The sequence below is a fragment of the Triturus cristatus genome, chromosome 3_1 (genome assembly GCF_964204655.1).
Source record: "Triturus cristatus chromosome 3_1, aTriCri1.1, whole genome shotgun sequence".
Lineage (NCBI taxonomy): Eukaryota > Metazoa > Chordata > Amphibia > Caudata > Salamandridae > Triturus > Triturus cristatus.
Window position 1 is genome coordinate 1,152,508,274 of NC_140583.1, and position 17,949 is coordinate 1,152,526,222.

Below are 17,949 nucleotides of genomic sequence, written 5' to 3' on the forward strand. Positions count from 1 at the left end.
TAGAAACTGACTAAATCATCAGACTACTTCTAGGACAGTGCCTGGGTAAAAAATGTAAATTTTCAGTTCTGGGCCAGTAAAGACAATACTACATGGTACTGTACTTTAGTGTCAAAGCATGACTCATTTTATCAATGCATAAGCAAACACTGGCTTCTATGCTACTAAAACTTGACAACATGACACGTTTTATAACAGTTATCTGTCAGCAAATACACAATGTTACCAAACGCTTCTCTCACAGTGGTTCCCAAATGTACACAGACTCAAAGTTTGATTCTAGACAAGCACCACTATCCCTAGGAGTTTACCAAAACTCATTCACTACACTGGAAGTGGTAAGGGAACTGCACACAACCTACATATTTCACGACTACACTTTACTGTCAATACCTAACTCATTTAATGAAAGCATAAGCCATAACTGTCTTCTAATGCTACTAAAACTTCACAACATGACATGTTTTAAAACAGTTATCTGTCAGCAAATGCACGATGTTACCAAACGCTTCTCTCACAGTGGTTCCCAAATATACACAGACTCACAGTGTGATTCTAGACAAGCACCACTATCCCTAGGAGTTTACCAAAACTCATTCACTACAGTGGAAGAGATAAGGGAACTGCACACAATCTACATATTTCACGACTGCACTTTAGTGTCAATGCCTGACTCATTTAATCAACACATAAGCAAACACTGGCTTCTAATGCTACTAAAACTTGACAACATGACATGACAGGTTTCAAAACAGTTTTCTGTCAGAAAATTCACGATGTTACCAAATGCTTCTCTCACAGTGGTTCCCAAATGCACACAGACTCACAGTTTGATTCTAGAGAAGCACCAGTATTCCTAGGAGTTTACCAAAACTCATTCACTACAGTGGAAGTGATAAGGGAACTGCACACAATCTACATATTTCACGACTGCACTTTAGTGTCAATGCCTGACTCATTTAATCAACACATAAGCAAACACTGGCTTCTAATGCTACTAAAACTTGACAACATGACATGACAGGTTTCAAAACAGTTTTCTGTCAGAAAATTCACGATGTTACCAAATGCTTCTCTCACAGTGGTTCCCAAATGCACACAGACTCACAGTTTGATTCTAGACAAACACCACTATCCCTAGGAGTTTACCAACACTCATTCACTACAGTGGAAATGATAAGGGAACTGCACCCAATCTACATATTTCACGACTACACTTTACTGTCAATACCTAACTCATTTAATGAAAGCAGAAGCCATGACTGTCTTCTAATGCTACTAAAACTTGACAACATGACAGGTTTCAAAACAGTTATCTGTCAGCAAATGCACGATGTTACCAAACGCTTCTCCACAGTGGTTCCCAAATGCACACAGGCTCTCTGTGTGATTCTAGACAAACAACACTATGCCTTGCACTATACCACACACACTGTCAATGTTTATAGATTGTAGAGAAAAAAAAATCCTCCCTACACTTTAGCAGAAGAAATACATTAGTCTGATTAAAATAAAAATAGTCTACATACATCCCCCCACAATTAAATAACTCACCTTTCAAGATGTTTTGTAGATTAAGAAGTATATCAGTCACACACCAGATATCAGTCACACACCAGATTTTCTTATACAGAATCTCTGCACTGTGCACCTGTCAGCAAAACGAAAGAATGGCAAAGTTTCCCTCTCATTTTCCACACATATACATGCAAACATCAAATCACATTCCTTCCCACATAAATTCAAAAGCAAACACACATTTCTATTGGTTAAACATTTCAACCCTTTCCAAATGACATAAACTTCAACCCTTCCCCCAATCTGCCTTCTGCCCGTTACCATAGAAACAGGTCATAGAACACTGTACTGAGCACACAGGTCACAAGTTCAGCACACACAATGTTGCTAATCAAAACAGCAAGTGTCCTTGACTTCTCAACATATCATCTTATCATATATAATGTTCCTTACAATCTGTTTTTGTTAACCAATAAGAATCAAGCGTTTAAAAAACAGAAATATGCACCCTACCTTTCAGTGTAGAAGGTTGTCAAACAACCAATAATTTCTTGTCTTTTTTCAAAATTGCATCTTAGCCACCATTTTAGAAACATCTTACTTTCCAAACTGCCATTTCATTTACAGAGACCATTTGAGTGCATCCAGACCTCCTTACAAGATGCTTACAGTGTGCATTGTTGGGCACAGCTACATTTTCTGGAGCGAAAGGTATGCAGAAAACAAAGGCATTCACAAAGACCTAGGTTTGCCAAATGTAGACATTAAATGGATTGGACAGAGAGGGTTAAAGTGGCACCAATTGATGCCATTGGTGAAATTCTTCATGCAAATCCAACACCCTGACCTCATAATAGTGCACTGTGGTGGCACTTTGACTGGGGTAGGTCTGGAAATGCTTATGAAGGACACCTTTGCAGAACTGATTTCACTTTTCCCTAAAACTGCCTTTGTGTATTCTAACATATGCCAAAGGCAGAAATGGAACTGGTCCAATCATTTTTGTCCACAGATTGAGAAAGCTAGGAAACATGTGAATAAATCTGTTTCTGCTTTTCTCCGAGACTACAGAATGGGGTCCATTTACAACAACAATCTGCGCTTTCATATGCAAGAGATGTATAGGAGAGATGGAGTACACTTTACTGATGAAGGAAACAGAGTCTTCCTCAACAACTTTAGACTCTGTATAGGTGCTTACTTATAAGTACCAAAAACTCTCAATGAACACAACGGCTCTTTTTAGAGCCACTCAAGAACAAAACACTTAAGCTTAATCTTTATCTCTCAACAATTTCATTTTTTTTTCCCTTGGATCCGCGAACCCACCACGAGAGAATCTGTGCATCCGACGCGATAGGATGCGCGCACCGTGCGCGCATTTCACCGCTTTTTTTAAAAAAAGGGGGCCCCAGGGGGTCCTTCTGGGACCCCCTAAGCACCTCTAGAGGGTCACAGTATTTCCACTCTGCCCCCTTTATATCTTTTACACACTTATTCCCCTTGCTTCTTCAGCCTCGCTTCTACCGAGGCAGAAAATGGCCGCCAACAGTTGCTGGTTTCGAATGTAGAGAGACGCTCGACAGCCAATTAGCATTCAGCGCGCGATCGGGAGGGTGCGCGCTCGATTCGGGGGGGTGCGCTTACGGTGCGGCCATAGATATCACTAACTTTTTTACCTTAATTTTCTCAGGAACTACTGAACAGATTCACACCATATATGCAAAAGGCACGAGTCCGAACTGAGGACTACCTCTTTGCCAAATTTGGTGTCATTCCGTTCAGCCGTTCGGGCTGTAGCTGTGACAACAGATCCTATTGGAAATTGCATGGGGAAAACGTGTTTTGGGACCCCCCCCTTTTTTCTCGGCCCCTGCTTGACGAATCACCACGAAACTTTCAGGGTAGGAGCGGAGCGGAGCTGGCCAAAAGTTTGGAGAATTTCACGAAGATTCGTCAATCGGCGCCAAAGATATTCCCAATAGAATGTTGCAGATTTCCTATGGAAAATAGGTCCTATCTATAACTATCTACTGGCGACCGCCAGTAGATAATATATATATATATATATGGTGGTTGCCAGTAGGTAGTTATAGTTAGGTCCTATTTTCCATCGAAAAAGCATTATTGTAACTTTGGCGCCATTTGATGAATCCTCACAAAATTTTCAAAACTTCTTTCCACTGACTTCAGCTGCTGTCTTGAAAGTTGTGAGGTGATCCGTCTAGCAGGGGCTGAGAAAACGGGGATGGGGTCCCAAACGTGCTTTCCCCATTCAATTTCCCATAGGGATTTTAGACACTACAGTCCGAACCGCTGAACGGAATTTCTCCAAATTTGGCAGAAAGGTAGATATTGGTCCAGAGAAGTGCCTTTTTCTGATTTGGTGTAATCCTTACAGTAGTTTTACAGATATTAACTGTAATTCTTATTTGAATATATAGGGATACGAAGGCTCCGCGAACCCTCCCGATCTCCTGCTGAGATCTGATTAGCTGCCAACACTTCAACCAGGAAGTGTTGGCAGCCATCTTGGGACTCAGCTTCCGCCGAGACCCTGAAAAAACTGTTTAAAAAAAGAAAAAAGGGCAGGGTAGGAATACCCTAATCCCCCAGTTCTGGCCATGGAGTCCCCCTGGGACCCTGACAGAGCCAAAAAGCATTTTTTTTTTTAAATCTTCGCCAAATTTTGCAGTGGATCTGTGACTCAAGCGAGAATTAAAAAAAAAAAAGTGGGCTCCTGTGCTTGTTTACATTATAGCCCCTGGGTGGGTCAGGTCCCAGGGGCATGCAGGCTTTTTTTTTTTTTAAAAGGAGGGGTGCATGGGGCCCCCCTCCTAGGGTTTAGATTAGCCATGGGGGTCACCACCTCCCCAGGGATTATAATTGTACTACAGGGGGCCAGGAGGTGTGTTTGCAGTGTGCTGGAGAAAGGGGGCGGGGTCACTGATGACCTCTCAGCAATCTTGCTGTGTGCGACTTACAGGTGGGACCAGAAGGGGTTCTTGGCCCCCAAGGACCCTCAGCATCCAAGGGGACTTCATCCCCCAACCAGTAGTGCACCAGGAGGCATGTTTGCAGAGTGGTGGACAAAGGGAGCGGGGTCTCTGATCAGCTCTCAGCAGTCCTACGAGGCCTCTGATAAGCTATGTCAGGATTTACAGTTCAACAGGGGACACGGGTCCACTGAGCACTGTGGGGTATACGGCGATTCCCACGTGTTGAGAAAAAAACATGTAAGGCAATTTTTTACCCTTTATTAGTCCCTTTGGGACCACTCTAACAGACACATAGAGTCAGGGTACCTCTACCCTGACTCCTTTATTCAATTTGCTCAGACATTTTCAGCCCGGGGGACGTTTCTCGATACATAAAATAGCTGCAACTTCCCAGACAGGTTGCGGCCAGCCAATCATGGCCCTGCTGTGGCGCGTGAACATGGGGATCCACTGTGGGGGGGATCCAGAGCAGATCTGCTCCCCCAAATATACAGATTGGGTTTTAGTTAATATCTCTAAAGCTAATTAACAGATTTACACCAAATCACAAAAAGTGTGCGTTTTAGACCAAGAGCTAGCTTTATGCCAAACTAAGTGTAATTCCTTCCAGTAGTTGGGGCTGTAGTTGTGTTCAAAATCACTATGGGAATTAACAAGGGGAAAATGTGTTTTTGCACCCCCCCCCCCCTTTTACTCGGCCCCTCTTCATGATTCAACCTGAAACATTTTCAGACAGCAGCTGAAGTGAGTGTTGAATATTTTGGGGTAATGTTGTGAAGATTTGGCAACTGGCGCCAAAGATATAGCCAAGTCAAAAAACTTTTTCCTATGGAAACATAGTACTGACTATAATATAACGTTTGTATTATATATATATATATATACCCGAGGTATCGGATCTGCATAGCCCGCCCGCCTGCCTGTGTTCTTCAAGTAGGCGGTCTGAGACTCGTCGGAGAGGCGCATGCACAGTTACTGCACCTCCAGTCTTGGAGACTCAGGGCAAGGAGGCTGGGAAGTTGGGGACCCAAGGACATTTATTCCCAGTATTTTCGCAAGACTTTTCCCACTGCAGCATACTGAATACCACCAAGGTGCATGATGGGATCAGCAGTCCGTGGCAGAGGCTGCTGAGGAGTCGGCACGATAATTAGCTGCAGCTGGGCCTTTCACCACTGTGTAGGAGGAGCCCTATATAGACCAGATGGGAACATTTTGGGCAAACTGTGGCATTTGAAGAAGGCTCAACGCCGAAACCGGTCATGCAGATCGCTTTTCAAATAAATGTCTTGATGACGAGCACCGCTGTGTCCCTCTCTTCTTTTTGATGGAAGGAAGTTCTGTGGCATATATATATATATATATATATATATATATATATATATATATATATATATATATATATATATATATATATATATATATATATATATATATATATATATATATATTATCTACTGGCAGTCGCCAGTAGATAGTTATAGTTAGGACCGTGTTTCCATAGGAAATCCGCAACATTCTATTTGGAATAACTTTGGCGCCGATTGATGAATCCTCGCGAAATTTTCAAAATAGGTGGGGCGCTCCGCTCTGCTCCTACCCTGAAAGTCTCGGGGGGATTCGTCAAGCAGGGGCTGAGAAAAAAGGGGGGTCCCAAAACGCATTTTTCCCATGCAATTTTCCATAGGGACCTTTAGTCCAAGGTACAGCCCAATCGGCTGAACAGAATTACTTTAAATTTGGCAAAGAGGTAGTCCTCAGGTCAGGGATGTGCATATCTGGAGTCAATCTGTTCATTAGTTCCTGAGAAAATTGCAGTTAGAAGTACATAAATATCTATAGGCGCGCACCGTGCGCGTACGGTAAGCATACCGTACGCGCACACTGCCGTGCGCGAGCGCAATTCTGATTGGTTGTTAGATGTCAGTAAACATTCGAATCGGTCGAAATCAGGAAGTGTCGGCCGCCATTTTGTCTCTCGCAGTCTGAGGCAGTGAAAGACAAAGGTGGAGAACGTGAAAAGGGGGCAGGGTGGACAGTTCCTGACCCCCTAGCCTTTGTCAGGGGGTCACTGAAGGAACCACCAGGGTGAAAAAAACATTTTTTTTTTTTTTTCGAAAAAGCGCGAGGTGCGCGCACCGTACGCGCACGGCACGCACAACGCGAAGCGCACCGTGCGCGCACCATGCGCGCACGGTGAAAAACCTGAAAAAAAAATGTATTAATAAATACATAACTTAGCATTTAAAAAAACTTACAAATTCACTTAAAAAACCATAGGCTTCACACACGTTATAGTTAGGAATTAGCATTTAAAAAACCTTGCAAATTCACTTAAAAAACCATAGGTTTCACCCATGTTATAGTTAGCTGGACATTTCCCTCGTAAAAAACCAATGAAATTCCCCCGTTATAGTTAGTGCAGGCAACTATAACTCACGTGACCGCAATCCTCTGCTGATGACGTCAGATATTACATCACTGATTACATATGTGTCTTTCTGAAAAATAAATATTTGTAATATATGTATAGCTAAAGATTAATGGAAGAAGACATGGGTAAATAGGTGTCTAAATACAGTGATGTAATAACTGACGTCATCAGCAGAGGATTGAGGTCGCGTGAGTTATAGTTGCCTGCACTAACTATAACGGGGGAATTTCATTGGTTTTTTTACGAGGGAAATGTCCAGCTAACTATAACATGTGTGAAACCTATGGTTTTTTAAGTGAATATATATATATGTATACATTTCATTGGAATCTTTAATCTTCAAGACCGCAGTGAATTCTTGTGGTGCAATAATCTTAATTTGGATATCGTCCATTATTATTCAGAGAGAGTAGATTCATCTAATATAGCACACTTCAATTGATTCATGCCAATACTTGCTTCACTCTTTGTGGCAGTCTGGGCTTTCTCAAGGTTGGTGTGTTCTTAAAGGTGCTGTTAGTCCTGAGTAGATTTCTCAATAAGAAACATAAGTACAGTGTTATTCATATTGACTGATGAGGTGGATCTTTCAGAATTACCAGGCTATGTTCGGACAATACATCTTTTTTCAAAGTCCTATTCATTAGAATGAATATATTCTGGGCCCGATTCACAGAACTAACTTAAGACAAAATCCTAAACTTACTACCATTTTGGTATTCACAGAAGGCACTTACTCATTTTGGTATTCACAGAAGGCACTTACTCATTTCGGTATTCACAGAAGTTAGGAGTCCTAACTTTAGGACTCCTAAATGCCTTCTGTGAATACCGAAAGTCTTAAAATTAGGATTTTTCGCAGTTTAGTAGTAGTATAGTTAGGACTCCTAACTTTAGGACTCCTAAATGCCTTCTGTGAATACCGAAAGTCTTAAAATTAGGATTTTTCTCAATTTAGTAGTCCTAAATTTAGATTTAGGACTACTAAATTGAGAAAAATCCTAATTTTAAGACTTTCGGTATTCACAGAAGGCATTTAGGAGTCCTAAAGTTAGGAGTCCTAACTATACTACTACTAAACTGAGAAAAATCCTAATTTTAAGGCTTTCGGTAGTCACAGAAGGCATTTAGGAGTCCTAAAGTTAGGAGTCCTAAATTTAGGACTACTAAATTGAGAAAAATCCTAATTTTAAGACTTTCGGTATTCACAGAAGGCATTTAGGAGTCCTAAAGTTAGGACTCCTAACTTCTGTGAATACCGAAATGAGTAAGTGCCTTCTGTGAATACCAAAATGAGTAAGTGCCTTCTGTGAATACCAAAATGGTAGTAAGTTTAGGATTTTGTCTTAAGTTAGTTCTGTGAATCGGGCCCATTGTCTCTCAGATATACTACTCTCGGCACTGGCCTAACATATGGAAGTATTCTGCAACTATCCAATTTCACTGCCAGCATTGAGCCTTGCTCAGTGATTGTAGCTTTTGCTAGTCTGCTAGAGTTCACAACTATTTTCATTAAGACTGTTTTGTTGAGCACATGTTTTAGGAGAGCAGGGAGGAAAAGTCTGTGGTTTATTGGTTTGCAATGCCATGCATTATAATTTGATGAGAGGAAATTCAAGCTCCTTGGCCTTGGTTCATACGCAGAATCTCAGATCTGCATTCTCATAAGAAATACCCGCTGACTTTTTTGGGAAGACCCTACAAAAATGGAACTTCATTGCAGCATACGAAAATGATAAAAGTAATAATGTTCATGTGAAAACCCTAAAGAAGCATATGGTTTACTAGCGTTACTGTCCTGTGTTACCTCTCATCAACCCTATTCCCATTATTTGGGTAACTTTTTACAGACAGAATTTGGTCCATTGAACATTACGAGCTCACCGTTCTTTGTGGGATTCTTCCAACTAATATAACGTGGCCAGTTTTAAATCTAAGATTAGACTCGTACTTGAGCACGGTAAAATAAAAAGTACCCAGGACAAGGTGAAAGTATCTTTGTCTGTCTATGTTATCATTGAAGATGGCCTAGCTTCCTGCAGTTGCCATAGCACTGTAGTATACTCTGGGGGCTCTGTATGGATGTACTGCATCTGTTACAACACCATTCCTGAAACTGTGCACAGAACTTTGTCAAAAGCTGCCCCCCTTGGAACCTGATTACGTGCACAATCCAGACAGTTATCTTATTTTTTTTTTACCTACTGAGGTGAGTGCTCACGTTAATTAATTTTAGGTTGAGAAGGGTTCTGTGATTCCCGAAAAAACACTATTCTCTTACTTTGTCTCTTCAAGCACACACAAGAAAAAAGCCAGGGGAGAGGTGAGAGGTGAAACACAGCACTCCCTGTTGGTAGTTTTATTTACATCCCTCTTATCTGAATACCATACTGTTACCCCCATACAAAACATATACCACTTAAGATTATAAATAAATCATTTTCATGCAAGCTGTTGAATTTAAGGTGTCTCGTTCTCTTGATTACCAGATTTGTATGTTTTCACCTCCAATTCCCAGGAGAAACAAGTGTCATAGAGACTGGCTTGGGAACTTTACATTTCTCTGGCATTCTCTTGCATCGATTGCTAACATTTCTCAATCTTTCTTCTTGAATTTAGGGGTAGGGTAATAACAAGCTTTTCGAGCAGCACCTGCTTGGCATCTCAACCTTAGTCAACACTGTAAAATTGACGTTTATGTACATTGTTTTATGATGAGCATGGCATTGTCTCTTTTTTGTTTCTGTTTAGGTGGTCTGTTGAACTGTGTGATACCATAACCCTCACTAGGGTCAGAGGAGATATATGGTACTTGGGAGTCATTGGCCCACGGCGCAGTGATTTGAAGTGCCTTGGGATTGAGCTTTTTAAGGAATTTCAGTTAATCTATGCATTAAGTCAAAATAAAACTTACAAGTAACTATAACCAAGTGACAGTCATTGGCACACGGCACAGGGATTTGAAGTGCCTTGGGATTTCGTTTTTTAAGGAATTTTAGTTAATCTATGCATTAAGTCAAAATATAACTTGCAAGCAACTATAACCAAGTGACATGTCATAGCTTTCATTGTTGCTGCAAAGATTTTCCTCCTCTTGATGGTGTTTGATTCTTTTCTTAGACCTCGTTCACTTTGTCCTGGGCAGCATTACTTTTGGCCAAGCATCCAGATGTTCAACTAAGGGTGTACGAGGAAATTGTCACAAACCTGGGGAAAAGCCAAGTTCCCAATGCAGAGGATGTTCCAAAACTGCCTCTGATCCGAGCCGTTCTCAAGGAAACCCTCAGGTAAGGGGAAAGCAGTCAGTCTAGATGGTCACAGCTGTCCTAATCTGCCGTCATATGTTATGTTTCTACTGCTGTTTCATTTTCCTTGATGTGTCTTTCAGCTTAAAAAATTATAACTCCCTTTATATCAAATGACATGCCAGAAAAACCAGCAGGAGTATTGCTGGTTGACAGGATTAAGACTTTGTCACTACACATATAACTGCAGAATTTAACTTCATGTACCTGAGAGGAGCAGACGAATATGAGGATATTTTATTGCATTCCGCAAAAAAAGAACTTGCAAACACTGGCATGCTATGGATGGGCATTGCCTTTGCTATGATCTGAACCCACGGTCCGACCAAATAGTGTTAGGAAAATGAGGAGGGCAAAACCTGTGGCTGAGCCACCCTGGCAGGTGCAGGAGCTGCTGGCCACACTAAAGAGAAGCTCTTCCACTACAACAATTACAAAATGGTCAAAAGAAAGGAGACCGGCCATCACGTTCATATTCGATCAGGCACTGACTGCTACGATATTAATCTCAGGGCCACTGCAGCCCCTGCAGGACTAATGTCACCCCTAGCTCATATGGACTCCCAATCCACAAGTGCTGTCAGCCAAAATGGAGGCACAGCCCATAGGCAACCCAGAGTCATCGTCAGTAAGCCTCTGGGTGGCTCACAGTCGATATCCACACCTGGACTTAGCAATAAGCAAACCAGTAGCAAGGTTGCAACCAGCAAGAAAGTATTGATTGATTATTTTTTTAGTTAAAAAATCCACTACTTCACCCCTTCATCGTGTTCTCTGTACAAGCCCTGTTGTTATAGGAGCTGAATCAAACACGATAAATGAGGCAGACTCAACTCCTAAGTATTATGTCAACCATAACCAAAAATACAATATAATCCCATCCAACATGGAGGAACAAAATGTGGCTATTCCCATCATTGAAATTTCCTCTGAAAGTCTGTCAGACATGTATCTAGCTGAACTGAACTTTATATTGAAGTCAGAAGGAAATATATTGTGTGCCAGTACTGAAACCTCTCTGGCTAAAGCCCAACAGCACCAAGTCCACCATCATTCCTCAACTCCACCTTTAAAGAAGTTAATTACAACTACTGCTCGAATCCACAATGACAGAACGCAGGAAGAAGGCATCCTTATGCCAGGGGAAAGTAAGAGTAAGAGCACCACTGGCTTGACAGATTCAACAGAGATCCCGAGGGACCTGAAAACTTTCCACAAATCTAAACATGTCGCACACTGCCCTCAGGGCTACAGGATGATAGCCCTCTATGGGATGAGAACATCTATAACAGGTCAGTCCTGCCAGCACGCCAACCACACAATGAGCTATTGGCTACCATTAATATGTCTGTGGTGGCTACAATAAATGCCTTCACAAGGCAATCGGAGAAACTAGAATTGCAACTAGATCTGAGTCAAGCTGTAGCCACTTCAACTGCTAGGATGGGGCCAACTTTACTAACCTGGTGTAAAGGGTGCAATGCACCAGCCTAGCAGGAAATGAAAAGCCATCATGCAACAGCCACAAAATAGTTGAAAAATTATGCACTTTACCAGAGGTATTAGCTTCTATGATTTCAGAGTGGAAACTCGCCTTCCAACACCTAGACAAACTGGGCTCTCATACATTTCCTGCAACTTTGGATCCGGTAAGCCTACTACCAGAAAAAACAGCTAATCAAGCCTCTGTTACAATAGGCCTGATGGATCCTTTAAATCTATTCCTAGAGAAATCAGTTAATCTCTAGACTCTTTGACAGATGGCCATGCAGACATAGCGTCAAATACATCTCTCCCGCCTTTTTCATCAAAACAGAAGCCAACAACTAATTGCCCTGATATTCCTAGAACAGCCGTTCATAAAGATAAACCCCATGGATCTACACCTCTCAGTAAACTAACACCAAGGAAACTAATACTATACAAAAGGATAACTAGTGGACATGGGTACTCTCAAAAAGATCCAAAAAACGATTGAAAAAGGCTAAAAATAAAGCAGTTTAAGATCAAATGAATAACCAATGCTCAAGGGGCAAATGACTATGAGGCTAACAACACATACCTTCTTTTTAAGGCAAGGGGAGTAGCTAAGAAAGTTGCTTTTGGATGCCCTTCAGTCGACTATGGAGCAGGTTCCTCTAATGTGCAAAGTTCACTATTGACATCCCCTTTGTTGCATGCTCTACCAGCCCCTACACGACAATCAATTGTCAACCGAAGTGAACGTTCAGGATTGCAGCCAGATAATAACACAAGCGTGCAAAAAAATCAAAAACCTGAATCCACAGCACCCCTAGATGGCAGTCCTATTGGACTTTTAGTAAAAATGGAGGCACTCAAATAAGCAATTCTATCACTCCTAGTATCCCTTCAAGTGAGCAAGTTAGTGCAACCCAAACAAGCACTAATAACCAATCCAGTGGAACTTGTAATGAACCTAGTCCAACTATGGACCGCCATACTTGCTCAGTCACTGGACAGGTTCCGGAAAGTTGGATAGGTTCCATCCTATATCCAATATTTAAGAAGGGCGATAGACTGTATCCAGGCAATTATCATCTCATTGCACTTCTCGAAATTGAAGCCAAGGGATACACCGCCATCCTCCTAAAGAACTAGAGTCTTGGGTGGAAGAAAACAAACTGATTCCGTTTGGTCAAACCAGCTTTAGGGCTAACTCGTCAACCATTGACAATATCGTGGCTATATCCTTTTTAATCCAACAAGCTCTAAGCCAGTACTCACATCCCTTATATGCATGCTTTATTGATTACTCATTCGCCTTCGACTCAGTGGAAAGGAACAAACTGTGGTGGAACCTACAGAACTGGGGAATTCCAAATAATCTACTGCGGGCAATCATTCTCCTCGGGTGAAAGTCAAAGTTGTGTCAAACAGTTACAACATGGAAAATTCTTATGATTAATTCATTACCATTACTAATGAAATAACAGTGGTGTAATGTTATACTTATTGAATCTAACTGCATTTCTTATTTAGTCGAAGGAACTATTGCTCCTAGCATATTTCCATTTTTTATATTATGAGTTCCTTGTGAATAATAGTTTTTTGGCAGAATTTTCAAATGTTTATGGCATTTAAATTCAGCCCTCACATGCGCTATATCCCTGAGAATATTTATGCCTGTGATAAGAACTTTTTTAGAATTCTTTCCTTGATAAAAATTGAATTTCTAGCTTTTTGTGCGCATATGGTGTACTGGGTTGTAAATGAACCCCTCTGTGGCTCTAAAATAGATTCAGGTTAACAAGACATTTGAACGTTTCTTTGTTGTTCTAAAAAAAAAAAAATCTGAGTATGACTATCAGAGCCTGCCTTTTGATTCTCTTGGGCTCAAAAAATTCTTTTCGTTTTCCACCAGCTGATTGCCATGCACTTTTTCTATTCATCGACTATCAACAAATAGTCAGCAATAGCATAACAGGAACAATTTATGTCCAAGTACACGAATGGCTTGCCCTCCATTTGAGATAAAAATGATGCACCCTGTATCTTCAACCCTAGAATTATGTTACAGTGCCATTCTCAATTAATAAATGATTTATTTTAAGTGACAAATTCAATAACTTCAAATAAGAAAGGAGGTATGAAAGCAGCAAGATCCTGTCAGAACAGTGGCAACTTGTGGATTTTCAAAGTGGTTGGGAGGAAACCTTTTAACCAAGTATATGGAGCGAGCCTGAAGATCAAATGGTGGATTTTACACCACACATTTGCTGCAAATTGTTGAAAAAAGAGGATCCAAATAACGCATTTTAAAGCGCAAGTGTGTACAAAACATTAAAAACAAGTCAAAAATGTGCCTAATGCTCAAACTGGTCTGCTTGCAAAATGAGGTACACTCCAGTGCAGTGCATACCCCTCAGTGCCCTTACATACTTATAAATGCACCACTCTATAGACCTTCTCTCACATGTGTTTAATTTCTTTGATAACACTACGTATCCCAATATCGGGTGCCAAAGAGCATTCCATAATACACAACTTACAGAGACAATGAATCATGTAAGTGTGTAAACTAATATAGGAAATGTTACACAAGAAAATAAGGACTACAAGGTGTGTGAGTCACATGCCATTGAAAGTTGAGTGCATGGCCTGGAGAAATGAAAACTTGGGATTTAAAATATAACGCAGTGATTGGGATTTAAAGCATAACACAGTGACAGGGGTTGCCTTCACTAATAAGAATGTATTACATTTATACTCTTTTTTTTTTTTAGCTGTCCTAGACTAATCAAAAGTTGTGGGAAAAAGCTATAAGGTTCTGAACCTGTGCTTTGTATCTATCTGTTTGATGATAGCTCATAGCTGACTGTGCTATGCTAGGACTGTAACTTATGAACTGCAGGTAACAAAATGCTCTCTGTGACAAAAGCAGTAATAACCAAATGAGCTATCCACATAAAATACAGTTATGTGACCGAAAGTTTTTTTGCAGTTTTATATAGTGCAAACTCGAGCCGAAGGCATGGGAGTGCTTAGTAGGCACAGGGAAATTAAATGATTTGCCCAGAATCACAGGATGTGTTGAGCTGACACCCAGACTCAAACCTCACTCTCCAGCTGCAAAGTCAGCAGCTATGGCCTTTACACCACATCCTCTCCATGTTACATGGTGTGGCTTTGCAGAAGACACATTAATCCTGCTCCCCACAGTAGGATGAGTCAAAACTGCAACTGTGCTGTAATAAGGGGCCGATTATGATGGCTCATCGTAGTAGTGCCTGGGACCAGCTGCCTGGAAGGTGGCTGTCCTGCACCACGTATTATGATTCCACCGACGCCGTGGTGGTCGCATCATGCTAGGTTAACATTGCGGTGGGTGCTACTGGTTGCAGCACCCGCCGCATTGCTAAAATAGCATGTCGTGCATTTCCCTGCACTACGTGGCAGACTCCACGCGTTGCCTGCCACTTAGTGCAGTGAAATGTAGGGGGTACCATAGGTACCCACCAGTGCACCACCCCCCCAACACAAGGAGGGCCCGCAACAGGACTAAAAATCCAATCCTTGCCAGTCTTTCCATGGCGGTTTCCACGCCATGGAAAGGCTGGCTGCAGCCAGCATTGTAATTAGGCGGACAGTGCCTGCTAGGCACCGTCACCATTTTACATATCCTGACCGTACCCAAAGACCTTGCCCCCACCTCCCCTCCCTGCAAGCTATGGTGAGGGGTCCATACCCTCATTCTGACACCAGTCAAGCCCCATTTCATGCCACATAGAACTCAACTTCATCAGTTTTACATCACTACTCATAAAAGAAATACTGATAATCCTGAGTGATCAATATACACTGTAGTCAGAGTGAGAGCAAGCAAAGTAATAAAAAACAGTTTCAGTGTTCTTGTTTATCACAGTGGGGTTAAAGTGTGGACTGCTTGTGTCCCAGTTATTACAGAAACTTAAATCCACAGACATCCAAAGGGTATTTAGCAGGTTATTCTATAAAGCATGTGGAAATGGAAATTAAATCCACTGCAGAAACATTATGGGGGCTATTACGATGGCGGGCGGACTTTGTCCGCCTGCCACCGTATCGGGAAAAGGGACGCCCGCCATTGTTGCGGCAGTCCCGCAAGTGGCATTCGGATGCGCCCGCCAGACTGGCAGGCACATCCTAAATTTTAAACATTGAGGCGGGCGATGCTGCAAGCAACAACCACCGCAATGTGTACAATGCATGTTGTGCATTTGAATGCACAACGTGACAGGCACCGCGGTGCCTGCCACCTTGTGCATGCAAATGCAGGGGGGTACCCCCCGTGCACCCCCCACCCCCGAACACCCTGGGGGCCCGCAACGGGCCCCCATAGACAAAACCGCCTGCCTTTCCATGGTGGAGTCTCCGCAATGGAAAGGCAGTTCACCGCCACGATGATAATATGGATGGCCGTGCCTGCAAGGCACCGCCACCATTTTCCTGGGCTTTTCCGCCCGGTAGGCAATCAGGCAGCTTGCCTACCGGGCGGAAAACCAGCGGATGGTCTTCCCATCCCCAGGGGTCCCCCCCGCCATCGTAATGTGGCGGGGGTAAAAGTAATGCCGGCGGTGGATTTTAGCGGGTGGATCGCCACAGCCATAAATGCAGTGGCGATCCGCCCGCTATCATAATGACCCCCTAAGTTCGAGGCATATGAGCTGCAGATTGTATACTTTTGCATAGATCGCCATCTGGTGTTGGGCTCAGATGTTTGCACTTTGTTTTTGACTTTGTTTTTGACTTGGAAGAAGTCTTTGTAGTCACAAGGTAGGTGACTCCTCCCTAGGACGATAGTGCACATGGGCATCAACTCCATCCTTAGATTGTTCTTTTCCGCCATCGGGCTTGGATGTGAATTGCTGCGCTCCGGGTCGATATCGGTTTCGAATCTCCCTTCGACGCGCAATCCCTCTCCACTCGACGGTATTGTCTCGATCGCGTTTCCCTTTCCGACGTGCATCTTAAAATTAACTCCTCGACGCGGGCCATTGGGCCTCTCCGCGCTAACCACACCTGCAGTCAATGGAAAGGACTACTTTCAAGAAATGCCCCAGGATTGGTGCTGCTAAGCTCCCACACACAAACTTGCACGAGGTGTGCAATCTCTGCCTCTCCCCGGAGCATGAAGATAAAAACTGCAAGGCCTGTGCATCGTTCAGGTCAAAGAAAACCATCCGTGATCGTCAGGCTCGACGTCACGAAATGTCTTGCGGAAGCAGTTTGATTCCGGACATCTTCGACGCAGACCCTGATATCCAGCCAGAACAATCAGGTGATGAAGAACAAGTCTCCGTCTCCGTGGCCGGCGACTCCGACGCTGAACAAGAGACAGTCACCCCGGCTCAGAGGTCCGTGAGTACCGAAACCCCCCTCCCGAAAAATAAACCAAAGGCCCCGGTAATACCCTCGCCCTCTGGCTCGGGTCGACACCGGCAACATGTTTCAGATGCCCCGCCCTCGGGCCTGGCTACGAAACCTAAACCCATTCCGACGCTGGAAAGTCCTCCACGGCACCGAAGCAGCAAGTCAAACACTTGTCCACGCCAAAGACAGCCTCGACGCCAGAGCCCTCGGTATCGAAGCATAGCAAGGACAAACCCTCAGAACCGAAGAAATCTTCGGAGCCGAGAAAGGCTTCTAACTACCAAAAATCATCGGAACTAAAAAAAGTATCGGAGCCGCAAAAACCTAAAGAGTGTAAGACCCCACGGAAAGCCTCACAGACTCCCTCCAAAGAAGGTTCGGATCCAAAATCTTCGACACCGAACAAAAACATTTTGCCCACGCAGCCTGCACCTGATTTGGCAGATCCAAAGCAAAAACTTTGTTTTTTGACCCAAACACAGGCAAACTAGTCATCAAGCCTCCAAAAAGAGGAAACTGGACACTGCAGAAGAACCTGCTACACCTCTCGAATGACAGGACATGGGCACTAACACGTCCCCACCTCCTTCTTCCCCTTCAATTAATCCACATCTATTGATTTCTCCACCACACACCCCACAACCTATATTTTCACCTCAACCATCAGATAGTGAGGATGACACAGGTAGAGATATAGACCCACATGGGGATGATCATTCACATAACATCCCACATGACGTAGACATTTGGGGTGACTACAATACAGATCCCGACCCACATAATGATCCGGATCTCTATCCATCTAAGCCGTCACCACCAGATG

The 17,949-nt window shown here is 42.9% G+C and overlaps 1 protein-coding gene across 1 annotated transcript in view; it reads left to right on the forward strand.

The window, feature by feature from the left end:
• LOC146861656 (cytochrome P450 27C1-like) overlaps nucleotides 1–17,949 on the forward strand; it is a 166,339-nt gene that overhangs the window by 88,778 nt on the left and 59,612 nt on the right. Inside the window, exon 6 of the mRNA XM_085646010.1 lies at nucleotides 10,072–10,238. Within this exon, the coding sequence (XP_085502136.1) occupies nucleotides 10,072–10,238 (167 nt within the window). The remainder of the gene's footprint in view (nucleotides 1–10,071; nucleotides 10,239–17,949) is intronic.